The sequence below is a fragment of the Rosa rugosa genome, chromosome 7 (assembly GCF_958449725.1).
Source record: "Rosa rugosa chromosome 7, drRosRugo1.1, whole genome shotgun sequence".
NCBI classification, from domain to species: Eukaryota; Viridiplantae; Streptophyta; class Magnoliopsida; order Rosales; family Rosaceae; genus Rosa; species Rosa rugosa.
This window is the reverse complement of record NC_084826.1, coordinates 9,567,005-9,580,616: the sequence shown is the minus strand read 5'-3', so window position 1 is coordinate 9,580,616 and position 13,612 is coordinate 9,567,005. Positions and strand designations below refer to the sequence as shown.

General features: G+C 37.4%; 3 protein-coding genes across 6 annotated transcripts; 1 reads left to right on the top strand and 2 right to left on the bottom strand.

Annotated features, from left to right (window-relative positions):
* Positions 1–498: 498 nt before the first annotated feature.
* Positions 499–2,812, bottom strand: LOC133723577 (OVARIAN TUMOR DOMAIN-containing deubiquitinating enzyme 3-like). Of its 2 annotated transcripts, XM_062150441.1 has the most exons (8): positions 2,495–2,812; positions 2,268–2,415; positions 2,087–2,174; positions 1,904–1,976; positions 1,436–1,538; positions 1,259–1,322; positions 788–841; positions 499–700 (listed from the first exon to the last, which is right to left on the bottom strand). In XM_062150441.1, the coding sequence occupies exons 1-8, from the start codon at positions 2,514–2,516 to the stop codon at positions 569–571; spliced, it is 684 nt and encodes a 227-aa protein (XP_062006425.1). In that variant the 5' UTR covers positions 2,517–2,812; the 3' UTR covers positions 499–568. The 2 variants fall into 2 exon arrangements, with proteins under 2 accessions (XP_062006425.1, XP_062006424.1); XM_062150440.1 differs by having other exon boundaries at positions 2,268–2,806.
* Positions 2,813–3,290: 478 nt separating this feature from the next.
* On the bottom strand, positions 3,291–6,117 carry LOC133721570 (OVARIAN TUMOR DOMAIN-containing deubiquitinating enzyme 3). Of its 3 annotated transcripts, XM_062148218.1 has the most exons (8): positions 5,967–6,117; positions 5,745–5,898; positions 5,551–5,638; positions 5,406–5,469; positions 5,037–5,142; positions 4,864–4,918; positions 4,484–4,537; positions 3,291–3,552 (listed from the first exon to the last, which is right to left on the bottom strand). In XM_062148218.1, the coding sequence occupies exons 1-8, from the start codon at positions 5,986–5,988 to the stop codon at positions 3,409–3,411; spliced, it is 687 nt and encodes a 228-aa protein (XP_062004202.1). In that variant the 5' UTR covers positions 5,989–6,117; the 3' UTR covers positions 3,291–3,408. The 3 variants fall into 3 exon arrangements, with proteins under 3 accessions (XP_062004202.1, XP_062004204.1, XP_062004203.1); XM_062148220.1 differs by lacking the exon at positions 4,864–4,918 and having other exon boundaries at positions 3,291–3,581; XM_062148219.1 differs by lacking the exon at positions 4,864–4,918.
* A 1,505-nt stretch (positions 6,118–7,622) lies between these two features.
* Positions 7,623–13,539, top strand: LOC133720362 (acetyl-coenzyme A carboxylase carboxyl transferase subunit alpha, chloroplastic). The gene is made up of 12 exons (XM_062146621.1): positions 7,623–7,867; positions 7,991–8,350; positions 8,445–8,519; positions 9,502–9,609; positions 9,762–9,922; positions 10,026–10,140; positions 10,225–10,379; positions 10,858–10,909; positions 10,990–11,058; positions 11,664–11,741; positions 11,816–12,954; positions 13,149–13,539. Exons 2-11 carry the CDS (start codon positions 8,024–8,026, stop codon positions 12,917–12,919), a joined length of 2,244 nt encoding a protein of 747 aa, XP_062002605.1. The 5' UTR covers positions 7,623–7,867; positions 7,991–8,023; the 3' UTR covers positions 12,920–12,954; positions 13,149–13,539.
* Positions 13,540–13,612: the final 73 nt, after the last annotated feature.

Sequence of the window (13,612 nt, the reverse complement as noted above, 5' to 3'; positions counted from 1 at the left end):
TATTCAGACATTATTTAGCTAAACATAAACAATCAGTGAGAGATTCTGGACGAAATATATATCTCATATTATGCTGGTTTAGAATGTATCTTCATTTTTCGAGGTTTTATGCATGTCTGCTTCAAATTGCAAAAATTGAAATAATTTGTCCTTTCTTTAGGTTTCGTATCGAGAATCATAATTCCAAAAGAAACGTTAACCTGTTAAAAATTATTTGGTCATGTATAACACAGCCTCTAGTATCAAGGATTTATCTCCTTTACCTAAGAATCTAATGTGTTGTAGAAAAATCCACAGCAAATGTCACAATCTGATATCTCTTTTTCTCTGGTCCAATATCTGATCCATCTCTTTTTCTCTGGTCCAATATCTGATATCTCTTAATCCTACATTAACTATTATAATCAAGTCAGGTCCCCCATCTCCCCATTTCTTTTGGACCTCAATGAAAGGAACAGAAACACAAGGTACATTATTATTCCATTTAACAAACTGAGTTTATCTTGAATAGAACTTTAGAAGAATAGAACTATATATAAAATGGATTGCATTTCTCATTCTCAGTCTCTCATACAAGCAGATCATAATGGTTCCTGTCACTTAAGTGAATTAACAAGAGCCTCACAGCCTTCTTGGGCTTAAACTCGGTTCCATATTCTTCAATGGGAATGAAAGCAGAACCCCCTCCACCATTTGTGTGCTGCAGTTCAACCAAAACATTACAATTCTACCTCCAAACAATGCAGATACAACAGCATGCATTAAAAATAGTAGTATTTGAGTATACCTCATCCGCTCGTTTATACACAATGATCGGCTGCTTTAGTAACTGCGACAGCACCTGCAGTTTTGAATGTAGGTCACACCAGTATTAAACACGCGAGTGCGCGCACACACACAGATAGCAACAAATGTGTGAAAATATACTTTCTTCTATACTAATAGTAATCGCAAAAGCTTTTGACATTCAGGACTCCAACATCATAAACAATATTCTTCTGGATTTTGGTATAAACGTACACCAGTTCCAACCTTATGGATTATCCCATTCCAGGGACCAATATCACTTGGTTGAATGCTAAGTTAACCTTAACATACCACCTACAGGAAATCATGTCTCTTTGATTGATAACATCTACCGTTGAAAATCAATGCTACTAATTACAGAATGTCAAAGTGATGAAAGGGAACATGAGATAGAGAGATAGAGAGAAAGATGCTCAAATCACAAACACACGCACGAGTGAAGAGTACTGACCAGTAGCTCCGACTCTCCTCCCCAGAAATCGGGTTCTCTGATACGATCGCAGTAACTATGGAAACTGGAAAGAACGTACAAAAACATTATTTCATCATAATGGCATGGCAAAGAACCTGTCAGAAGTCAGAACACCAAACTATGAGAAAACTTCACTTAAAAAAGATAGAGTTTCACCCTCCTTTAAAGAGTGCAGCATTAATTGCCTTCCGGGCTGCTTCATACTTGGGGAGCTTCGTATTCTCACATATAACATCATTCACATCCTCCAGTAGTTCGCCTGTATTTTCCAACGACCAGGCTAAGTTTGTAGTAAAACAGTAATCCGGCCACTTGGTCACTCTAAATTACATCCAAAAGCCTACTTTACAAAGAGATTATGAAACCCAATATTTATTCAACCAATAACGCAAGTGCAATAATGATTTTGTGTTCAGGTTATCTCTCAAACTATACATAATTGAATCATTCTAAATAGAAAGTGACCTTAATTAGCAACCAGAGTATAGATGCATCTGGACTCTAAGATGTCACAAAATGAGAGAAATGCAATAATGCGCTCCAAGAATTTCCCAAAAATTAATTTATACATTCTTGAAAGTAGTACAGTAATTAAGAACTTATAAATGCATATGTGCAGCATACCTGCACGTTTTTGCTCTTCCCTTTTGGTCAGATCGGGAAGAGACCCAGTATTTGCTGCCAATATTCCTTTTGCCTGCAGATTAAATTTCAAGAATGTGACAAAGAGATAGAGAGCAAGAATGTGACAAAGAGAGAGCATAATTATACTAGTCTGTAAAGTAGATAAAAAAGAATCTGAAATACCAGTGCACGAAATAGACATCGCCCATCTTTTTTAACTTCGTGAACTGTATAGATTTCGGCTTTCCTGAACTCTTTAGATCCTCCGCCTCTGTCAAAACAAGACCAATAATTAAAATATAAATTCCAAACATCCAAGTTCATAGGAGTATCTGAGTATATCAGTATATGGTTCGAAATTTACAGTCCAGTTCCGGCAAAGAACCGGTGGCTATAGTCTCCGAGAGATGCCGGAAAGTTCGCCTGAGAAATGGAAGTTGAAATAGAGAGAAGGGGGTAGGAGACGAGCTCAAACTGAGCAAATCCATTCTTAAGCTGCTCAAGAACAGCCTCTGCTCCATAACAAACACACACGTGCATATAACTAGGATCAAAGAATGAGAAAGAGAAGAGAGAGATGAAGATGAGTACGGTTTGAAAACTTGGGCGCCATAAGAGAAAGCTGGCGAGGGACGGCGGCGGCGGAGTGACTACTGAAGCAGAAAAGCTCAAATGGGTTGTGCAGCAGGAACGACGTCGTCTCCTGGATGAAGCAAGTTCCTTGTGAAGTTTGCAATGAGGTCCGAGGCCGCCTGGGTTCTAAAATCGTTGACTCAATGACTCGTACGTAGGAGGAACCCTACGTCAATCAATACCATGCTCCTCTTGTCGAAGACGACGATCTGGAAAATGGACTTACAGTGAAGACAATTTTGCCCTCTGAAATCAAAGTCACATGAGCCACACGTGCTCTAATTTGTTACAAGTCTTACATAGTGATAGAATGATTTTCGAGGTCAAGAGTGTTGCATACGAGAAGAATAATATTTTAGAAATTGATCGTGAATTTTCAGTTTTTATGAGATTTAATTTATCGACGAAAATTTATAACACCATTTTAGAGTGAATCATCATTTTTGAACATTTTATGCACATCTATTTCGAGCTGAAAAATTTCAAACGGATCCCTTCTTCCTTATTGTACCTTTTCAAGAATCATAATCGCAAAGAAAAGTAAACCAATCGCAAAATTATTTGGTCAAGTAGAAACACAACCTCTAGTGTCAATGATTTTCTCCTCACCTAACAATCTAAATATATTGTAGAAAAAGCATCAGCATTGTGACAGTGTCGTATCTGATAGCTCTTAATCCACCATTAATTATTAGACCTAACTTGTACAATCAAGTGAGGTCCTCCATCTTCCCATTTATTTTGGATCTTGATAAAAATGAAGGCAAAATGCTTCTGAATAGAAACAAAAGATACATTATCATTCCATATAACAAATTGAATCTATCTTGAATACAACTACAAAATGTGTTGCCTCTCTCCCTTTTTGTCTCTCATACAAGCAGATCATAATGGTTCCTGCCACTGAACAAGAGCCTCACGGCCTTCCTCGGCTTTCTGTTTCTCGAACCTTTACTAAACTCGCTTCCATATTCTGCAGTGGGAATGAAACCAGGACCCCTTCCACCATTTGTGTGCTGCAATTAATTCAACCAAAACATTACAACTAAAGCACGGTGAGTAGGTATGTATAGCCCCACTGATTGAAAGGAAAACACGCTGCTAAAGCAGATATAAATCATAACTAAGCAAATGTACTATACTAACAATCTCCAACATTAAAACTATATCCAGAAACCAAAACGTCGGCCAAGCCCACAAGAACTAGTACTACTTTAGGTGGACAAAATGAATGAAGATAGTGCATACACAGAGCTGGACAAGTAAATAATTGAGAGCTCTTATGTTAGTGTAAAGCATCTCAGCAGTGGAATTATAAAGATTCATCCTGGCTTAACAGGGTTTGATTTCATCCAGTAACTTGTAAATTTTGGACCACAAAAGATCAGAACATTTTGCCTGCTACGTTTTTTGCTCCCAACTCATAGCACTATGGCATCATATTCTCTTGCTCTTTCTCTGTACGTTTCTTTTTGATACTAGAGAGCAGTCCCTGATTGTACCACATGTTGTACTGATTGTACCACACATTGTATGTCCAGGGAATGAGAATGAACTCACTTTTTAATTATAGAACCCAATATAATTTCATATAGCTCTAGTACTTTTACTCCCTCAACTCCATTCCACTCAGAAACATAATTTCTGTGATCCAGCTTGAAGAATGCCTAGACATATAAGCTCCTTAAATGCAATCCATCCTTATTTCCCTTCATGTCTCCTTCCTATGACCTAAGTTATTATCTAAACCAATTTATAAGTACACTAAGCAATACATGTCTATGTTATCATGGGATGCACCAGCAGTAACTGAAAGTAACAATCATGTTTTGCTAAATACATATTTAAAAAGTAACAAACAAAGAAACAAAGTCCAACATGAAACCCCCCAAAAAAATTGTGGAAAAAGTCTAAAAGATAGCCTTTCAGTGAAAAAAATAATAATACCTCATGCTCTGGAATATAGACGATGATTGGCTGTCTACACAATTTTGAGAGCACCTGCAGTTTTGAAGGCCAAAGGTCGCGTCATATTGAAGAGAGAGAGAGAGAGAGAGAGAGAGTCATATAAACAACGGATGATAAATGCATTGTAGATACAAGTGAGTGACATTATTCTGGTTTTCTATTGTATTAAACAGACAAAAGCATTTGAGATTCAAAGTCTAAATCTATGTTGATTATAAGGAACATCCTTCTGCACTTAATTTAAAGCACCAACTCTCAAAGTAAGGTACACTCAGGGGGAGCAATATCCTTTGGTGAAAGCTAAATTCTCATAGAATGATTAGCTAAATCCATTAGCATTCTTAGTCAGGAGTAAATACCAGCAGCTCCGACTCTCCTCCCCAGAAATCAGGTCTTTGGATTCGCTGGCAGTAACTATAGAAAGACATTCAGATCATTTAAATTACTCTCCATCATAAAAATACTAACACACCTCTCAGAAACCGAATCTTAAAGAACTATAAGAGTCACTGAGAAAAAGATAGATGCTTACCGTTTTAAGGATTCATCGACAGTAATTGCCACTATAGCTGCTTCATACTGGGGGCGCTCTTCCTCATTTTCGCATATAACCTCTTTCACAGCCATCCGTAGTTCATCTGCAATTTCCAAAAACCCTGGTAAGTCAGTACTGAAACATTCACTTACGAAACCCAATATTCATTCAACCTAGAAGACCAGTGTAATAATTGTACTGTGCTTACATTACCACTCAAATTAAAAGAAAATGTGACCCTGGCCACCAATTTGTAGATGCATATAGACATTTACACACCACAGAATGAAAGAGATACAGTAGTGCCTGTAAGGATTTCCATAAACTAGTTTATAGCTTATACTTGAAATTCAATCTGAAGCATACCTGCATTGTCTCTCTCTTCCCTTGGGCTAAGAGGTGACCTTTTATTTGCTGCCATCCCTTTTACCTGATTAAAATTGAAGTGTGTGGAAGTCCAGTATGTAAGTCTAAACTAAATTTAACCAGAAAAAAAAAATAAGCCAAATACCAGTGCACGAAATAGACAGCGTCCATCACCGGTAACTCTCTGAACGGAATAGCGTTCGACTTTCCTCATGGCCGAAGATCCTCTGCCTCTGTCGAAACACAAAAAGGGCTGTAATTTAGGGTTTAAGGTTTATGGAATTGGACAGAAACATATTAAAGATAAAATTTTGAAACAGTGTGAAGTAAGAAATCTACAGTGGCGGTCCAATTCTAGCGAAGAACCGGTGGCTGTAGTCTCCGAGAAACGGCGTGGCGTTTGCCTGAGTATTGGACGTTGAAATTGAGAGAAGAGGGGAGGAGACGAGCTCGAACTGAGCGACTCCATTCTTGAGCTGATCCAGGACAGCCTCTGCTTCATAACAAAACAAATGTGAAGATAAATTCAATCAATGAAATGAGGGAGATGGAGTTGAGTACCGTTCGAAAGCTTGTGCGCCATGACAGAGCGCTCCTGAAGTAGCCAAAAGCACCGGATAATGCAAAAGGCTCGAATGCGGATGCAGCCCGTTTAGATTAGTCTGGGCCTCTTTGAACCAGACGCGGAAGAGGGTCTTTAGTAGGATCTGGCCATTCGTGTTAGCATATCCAACTCACCAAAAGTGTATTACTATTTGGTTTATGATGATAGTTTTGAGTATAAAACTATAAATATTTGTAATAATTGGTGAGTCAGACTAGTCAAATTAAAAGTGCTTCCAGAGAAAGCACCAAACAAATAAAAAGTGATCGAAGGACCGTATAAAGTATTGTGAACTATTTTCAGTATGTTGTCAACAACACTTTGAATAAGCTCTTTGTACTTCTCAACATGATAGTAAACAAGCCTCTAAATGTAAGACACTGTGTTCTTTAAAAATACATAAAATGAAAGCCAATTTATTTTCAAAGTTCTACACGTATTTTCTATTTTACCTATCCAAATATATATTATTCTATTTTTCTGTCCTAGAACAGTTTTCTCTACTTGAATTTTGATTTTTCTGCACAATCTCTCTGTGTGTTTGAGAATCAACTAGAATTGAATGACATAGTCAATAGTGATATCCCTGGATTCTGGTGTAGATGTGTTAAAACTTAAAACAAAAGGCTTTAAGTATTGTGAATTTTTTTTTAAAAGTATGAATTGTGAATTGTGAATTGCAATGTACTTAATAGAAGGTATGTTTTCACATGCAATTTTAATAATAATTAATAGGCTAGTTAGCAGAATCTGCAGACCACCTAATCTAACCAACAAAGACCATTTTGGCTCATTAATTTCCATTTTTCAATTAGCGTCACGGCACTTCCTAATATTTTGGAGGGGCCGGCACAATCTTGTTTATATTTTTCTTTGCTATGGTGAGCCTATTGGTCCATAATCAATTTACTATTACATACTCAAACATTGACTTGAATGGGATTGATCATGTTTATACGTGTTCATGAGTTACCCTCGCTGCATCTGATTCCATATGTTTGTTAACATAGAGTGAAAAAATAAAAATCCATTTTATGTGTGTATTATTAGCAATGTTACTAACCGCAATGATTATGAAAATTTGATAAATAGTTTTGATCTATAACTTATCCAGTGTTTACAAGCACAAAGGGAATTAGAATGTAAATATTAGTCACGTTAGTCTGCATTTTTCGTTGTTACTTTTCTTCATTTTAAGTAAGTAAACCCGTCATAAAGAGTTTTAAAATGAGATCATTATTAAAAAAATGCTTTATTTAGAATTGTTTATGAGTTTATGTAGAAGTATTTTTGTTACATAGTGTTTTCAATAAGCAGATCACTAATTTCCTCATAATCATTTCGATTTCAAGTATGCCAAAGTGACTAATATTTTACTCTCACTTAATTACGTAACTTATTTTTTGTTCTTTGGTAAAGAATCAAGAATCTGATTAATACAATGATGTTGCTCTGATGCAACCGTCACTCTTAGGGCTCTCCCGAGGACGAAGAGCATCGAAGACATCGATCCCGTCACGTGCGAACCACACGTGCCTGGACGAAGGAAGGAAGCAAGTAACCAAAAAAAATACTATTTAACTGCCAAACCGAAAAATGCTGGCCTCCTTCATAACTCATGTCCCTCTCTCTCCTTCTCTCTCAAAACTCCAACTCACTCGCGTAGTCATAAGAAGTATCGCCCCCCTCACTCTCTCTCTCTCTCAACAAAACCCCAAACTCTCCGTCACTCTCCTTGACGATCTTTCCAAAGCTCTCTCCCCTCTCCTTCTCTCTCTCTCTCTCTCATCAACATTGCTCTTAATAATACTCCCCTCTCTGTCTCGGCCCCCTCAGATCACCTCGATTCCGCTCTCAGGTACAGTTTCGAAACCTCTTCTTCCTTCTCATTACTCTATTTTGATTGCTCGAATTAGGTCGCTGTTGATATCAACTCAACTGAACAATACAATCGCCTTGATTTGTTGGTTTAATGTTGCAGAGAGCGATCTGATTGGCGGAATTGATCGGAGCAATGGCTACTACCATAGCTCATTCGGCGCTGGCGTTTACTGCAGCGGCTTCCGGTTCGGCTTCGGATGGGTTCAGGAGCTCGAGTAATGGAGTTCCTCTCAGGGCCCTAGGGAAGGCCAGGTTCAGCGTGAAGAGGAACCTTGCGGTCTCGGCCAAGCTCAGGAAGGTGAAGAAGCACGACTATCCATGGCCGGCCGATCCGGATCCGAATGTCAAAGGAGGAGTGCTTACTCATCTCTCTCACTTCAAGCCGCTCAAAGAGAAGCCCAAGCCGGTTACTCTGCCTTTCGAGAAGCCTCTCGTTGAAATCGAAAAGAAGATCATTGATGTAATGATAAAATGTTTGAAGTGATTTTAGTTTGTTTGTTTATTTGGTCATTTGCCGGGCTTTGATTTGATCAGACATTTGTTTGAATTGACAGGTGCGGAAGATGGCTAACGAAACTGGACTGGACTTCAGTGATCAAATTATTTCATTGGAGAATAAACACCAACAGGTTTGATTATAACTAATTTGGCTCTTGATAGGGGAGAAAACAAATAGTAACTAAGCATTGATCAGATTAGTTCCTCATTTTTTTTTTTTTTTAATTTCAGCGCGATAATGATTGCCTACTTGTTGCACATACTGATATTATTATGATTGCTATCTTTGGTTTGCTGTACTGATATTCACTTCACACCTGTTACTTGCTCAATGCAATTACTAGTTCTGGCAATTGAGTTTTTTATGCACATTGTTGTAAAACTTGTCATCTAATTCCCATTATTTCTCCACAAAATGGTAATATAATAGGAGTAATGATTTTTTTTAGACTGTCCAATTCAATACATTTGCCCATGGCATAATGGAGTAGTGGCTATTCCACTGAGATGTATGGCCTGAGGCACTATGAACAAATTTTAGAATTTTGAATGATGATAATGAGCATTTGAACTCAGATTGCGGCTGAGCAGATGATACCTTCAGATAATCATGTATGAATAGAATATAAATCAAGTTTCCAATAAATATGAATACATTATAAATAAGAGAAGCAATATTAGGGGTCATCATTATATTCAGTCATTCATGCAGAATATACTTCAAGTTTCCTGTAAATATGAATACATTTTAAATAAGAAAAGCAATACAAAGGGTCAACCTTTTTCAAGATTGTTGTAATCCTTGATGCAAACCTGTTGGATGTCATATCCACAAGCTTTCTGTCTCTTTTGGGAGAACCTTCTACTTTCTTTATTGGCCACTCAATCACACTTTGTTTATTAACATTTAAATATTGGCTTGTGCATCCTACTGTATTTATGCCCAACTTTTGTTTTAAGATGTTAAGTTGAAGTACGAAACTTGGTACATCACTTCTAGATTAGTTTTTGGTTCTGAACTCTTCTCAGAACTTTTATATGTTGTTATACAATAACTGTGTTAGTTTCTGGTCTTATCTTCTTAACAGAACCTTTTGTTTTTTTTGTTTTCAGGCTTTAAAGGATTTATATTTGAATCTCACTCCTATACAACGCGTAAATATTGCACGACATCCTAACAGGCCAACTTTCCTTGATCACGTGTTTAACATTACTGATACGGTCTGGCACTCATTCCTTCACCTACTTTTAGAATTTATGCATGTTGTCAATTTGATCCATAATTTTCGCGTTCTGAAGAAAAACGTCAGGTTGTTAATTTTGGGTGCTCATAATGAGGATGTATTTTAAATGTATTATTTTCACTGGTACAGTTTGTAGAGCTTCATGGAGACCGAGCAGGGTATGATGATCCTGCTATTGTCACTGGTATAGGAACTATAGATGGTAATAGGTATATGTTTATGGGTCACCAGAAAGGTAGAAATACGAAGGAAAACATTCAGCGTAACTTTGGGATGCCTACTCCTCATGGGTACGTCACATGATAGATAAGATATGGCATTAGTTTTTGCTTTAACTTCTCAACTTGTTATGCCCGACTAATTTACAACTTTGGGATGCTTGTATTTGTACAGTTACCGGAAGGCTCTGCGCATGATGTACTACGCAGATCACCATGGGTTCCCCATTGTTACTTTCATTGATACTCCTGGTGCATATGCAGACCTTAAATCTGAGGAGTTGGGCCAAGTATGTGGATAGTTTTACTTTCAATCCTACCTGAATCTCTTATAGTACTGCGTTATCTAATTTGCTTGCATGACACATACACAGGGTGAAGCCATAGCTCACAACTTGCGGACTATGTTCGGTCTGAAGGTACCAATTGTTTCTATCGTCATTGGGGAAGGTGGATCTGGTGGTGCCCTTGCCATTGGCTGTGCTAATAAACTATTAATGCTTGAAAATGCAGTTTTTTATGTTGCCAGGTAATATGACTTGGGTTTCTCTAGTTGAATATCTTAGGGCAGCTGTACTAGGAAAATGTTGCATGCATTTCTTTACTTTTCTCTGTGAGTAGATGATTCTGAAGAGTTGGGTGTCCTGGATTTGTAGGAGTTTACTCTTAAAGATCACTTACCTGTAAAGTGGGAGAGACTTTATGCCTTTTATTTGAAATATTCCTATTTTTTCTGATGCGTCTTGGACGTAGTACTCATACCGGAAATTATGATCAAGGATTGCTCTATGAACCACCCTCGACTTCAGAGGTCCCTCCTGAAATATTTTTCAAATATAAAAGTTCAGTATCTTCCCACGAATTAGTGAATTAGGGATTATTAATGTCTATCTGAGTCCTCTTTAAGTAAATTACTGCTAGACTTCTGCCCATTTTCTGTTCCATTTAAGCATCGAACTTTACTTATTTGTTTTTCTTATGTGTTTTCTTTTCCTTGTCATATTTAGTCCTGAAGCATGTGCAGCAATCTTGTGGAAGAGTGCCAAAGCATCTCCAAAGGTTTGTGCGACATTCATTATTGGTTTTGTCTTTAATTGATTAGTTGATATTGACTATTGGAAGCTTATTTCTCTTTGCAGGCAGCCGAGAAGCTGAAAATTACTGCAACTGAGTTGTGCAAGCTGCAAATTGCAGACGGCATCATCCCTGTATGTATCACAATCCTTCAGTTTCAAATTTCTATGATTCTCTTGTATTTGAGTGTAGTGATATTCAGATGCATGAGAACTTGGTAACTTTGGTGTTCCAAACTATCTGCAGCACCCTATGGGTTGAGCTTTGATAACATCCTCTATCCAAACTCATCCCTGTCATTGGAACATTCATATATCAAGAAAGATCATTGTATGATCTTTAAAAAAGTGTGTGTCGCGTGCGTAGGGTGCTGAGCTTTGATAACATCCTCTATCCAAACTCATCCCTGTCATTGGAACATTCATATATCAAGAAAGATCATTGTATGATCTTTAAAAAAGTGTGTCGCGTGCGTTTTTTTTTTTTCCTTCAGTTTTCACTTGGTTGTTGCTGAAGTGGCATCCAAAGTTTACAATTTTCGTCTTTCATAAACAGAAGCCACTTGGTGGCACACTTGCAGATCTGTATACTCCAAATCACTGTTCCTTTTTTATTTTCTTAATCTAAATTCATCCCTGTCATGGGGACAAAAAAAGAAAATGTTAAGATTTTTTCCTAATCACCATTTAATGTTTATGTGGCTTCTAAGGGTTATATTTTTATTTCTTACTTTTAACAGGAGCCGCTCGGTGGTGCACATGCAGATTCCTCGTGGACCTCTCAACAGATCAAAAATGCAATTAACAAAGAAATGGATGTAAGCCCCCTGCTACTACAAAAATAATGTATGAAATCATGTCTTAACCTAATATAAGTCTTTCGTGTTTTTAGGAGCTTAAGAAGATGGACACTGAAGCACTATTAAAGCATCGCATGATGAAGTTCCGCAAAATTGGTGGGTTCCAAGAAGGAATCCCTATAGATCCAAAGAAGAAAAGGAACATGAAACAGAAAGAGGAACCCAAGGTTTCAGTTGTGGATTTAGAGGGTGAAGTTGAAAAGGTCAAACTGCAAATTGAGGAGGCAAAGAAATCCTCTGATAAGCCTGCATTGTTACCTCTGACTGAGGCAATAGAAAAACTGAAAAGGGAGGTTGATAATGAATTTTCTGAGGCAGTTAAAGCCCTAGGCTTGAAAGACAGGTTTGAGTCATTGCAGGAAGAATTTTTGAAAATAAGTTCACAGGACCAACTCATGCATCCAGCTCTGAAAGAAAAGATTCAAAAGCTTAGGCATGAATTTACCCAGAGCCTGTCATCTGCTCCTAATTATGAAGACCTAAAGTATAAACTTGACATGCTGAAGGAATTATCACAAGCATATAAATACGAGGAGAAGAACAACAAAGCTGCAACATTGAAGCAGGAAGTTAACAATAAATTTCACGAAATCATGGAACGGCCAGATGTTAAGGAGAAAACTGCAGCACTTAGGGCTGAGATTGAAAATGCCGGGGTGTCTAACCTTGATAATTTGGATGACAACCTGAAGGGGAAGATTTTGGAATTGAAGAAAGAGTTGGACTTCGAATTTGTTGGTGTCCTCAAGTCCTTGGGGTTGGATGTTGAGATAAGATCAAAAGAACCAATTGAGCAAATTTTGCCCTCAGAAGTCAAGACCAAGATTGAAGAATTGAATGAAGAAATTAATCACAAGATTGAAAATGTTATCAATTCATCAGACTTGAAGGACAAGATTGAGTTACTAAAGTTGGAAGTAGCGAAGGCAGGTAAGACGCCTGATTCAGCAACAAAAAACAGAATTGTGGCTTTGGAGGAACAAATCAAACAAAGCTTGGCAGCAGCTGTTGAGTCATCAAACCTAAAAGAGAAGCACGAGAAGCTTAAGGCTGAGGTTTCCAAAATCATTGAATCTTCTGGAGAATCAGATGGAAGTTTGAAAAAGGACAATCCAAATGAAGTCTATGTCTTTTGATGAATCTAGAGTAGAGTTTCACACATTTGCTTAATGTGAGTTCATCTTCCCCTTTTATTATCAGTGGTAATTTTTCATGTCTGATTCCTGCACACGACTTTTTCTCTTTTCTTGATTTTCTGATCACTGGACTGAAAGTTAAAGAACAAACTAAATGTGTAGCTTATTAGTAGTTCTGCATATTCTTTGGAGAAGGGACTTATACTCGTTAGCTTATGCTTTTCTGCAGTACTCTTTTAGACAGCTTTTTTGCTGATAATGTGCCGAGGAAAGGATTTTTCAGAACACATGGGAGTGATAACGAAAAGTGCACCAAATTGGGGAACCTTTCAGCTATTGCTACTAGGGCATTGACAACATCTTGCAACAGTGTACAAGTTTTGCATCTACGAGGAACCAGAAGGAGAGTTGTTAGCTCCACAATTTCATGAACATTTTACTTTATTTAGAGTTTTATAAATTATTAATGTTCCCTTTTTTTAGTTGAGTGCATTTCTATTTCTCTTTATATAAATGGACTCCGACATCCGAATAATATTGAGTTCCTGTTGTTGTAGAATTTGAATCGCTTTGTATAGGTTTTGTGGAGAGGCAAATAAATTATTTCAATACTTCTTTCATATCCCCATTGTTTTTTTTTATCATAATGGCGATATGCTGTGTAGCGTAATAAACTGTTTTGTAACTTATATG

What these genes read in the sequence shown, in the direction of transcription:
- LOC133723577 (XM_062150440.1), bottom strand. Translation starts at nt 2,443, where the DNA reads ATGCACGTGTGTGTTTGTTATGGAGCAGAGGCTGTTCTTGAGCAGCTT. An exon ending in TTCTTTGCCGGAACTGGACT is followed by an intron (nt 2,175 to 2,267) that starts GTAAATTTCGAA and finishes TTGTTTTGACAG; the next exon opens with AGGCGGAGGATCTAAAGAGT. An exon ending in GGAAGAGCAAAAACGTGCAG is followed by an intron (nt 1,539 to 1,903) that starts GTATGCTGCACA and finishes TGGAAAATACAG; the next exon opens with GCGAACTACTGGAGGATGTG.
- LOC133721570 (XM_062148218.1), bottom strand. Translation starts at nt 5,988, where the DNA reads ATGGCGCACAAGCTTTCGAACG. An exon ending in GGCGCACAAGCTTTCGAACG is followed by an intron (nt 5,899 to 5,966) that starts GTACTCAACTCC and finishes GTTATGAAGCAG; the next exon opens with AGGCTGTCCTGGATCAGCTC. An exon ending in GAGGAGAGTCGGAGCTGCTG is followed by an intron (nt 4,538 to 4,863) that starts GTATTTACTCCT and finishes TCAAAACTGCAG; the next exon opens with GTGCTCTCAAAATTGTGTAG.
- LOC133720362 (XM_062146621.1), top strand. Translation starts at nt 8,024, where the DNA reads ATGGCTACTACCATAGCTCATTCGGCGCTGGCGTTTACTGCAGCGGCT. An exon ending in GGGATGCCTACTCCTCATGG is followed by an intron (nt 9,923 to 10,025) that starts GTACGTCACATG and finishes GTATTTGTACAG; the next exon opens with TTACCGGAAGGCTCTGCGCA. An exon ending in TTGCAGACGGCATCATCCCT is followed by an intron (nt 11,059 to 11,663) that starts GTATGTATCACA and finishes TACTTTTAACAG; the next exon opens with GAGCCGCTCGGTGGTGCACA.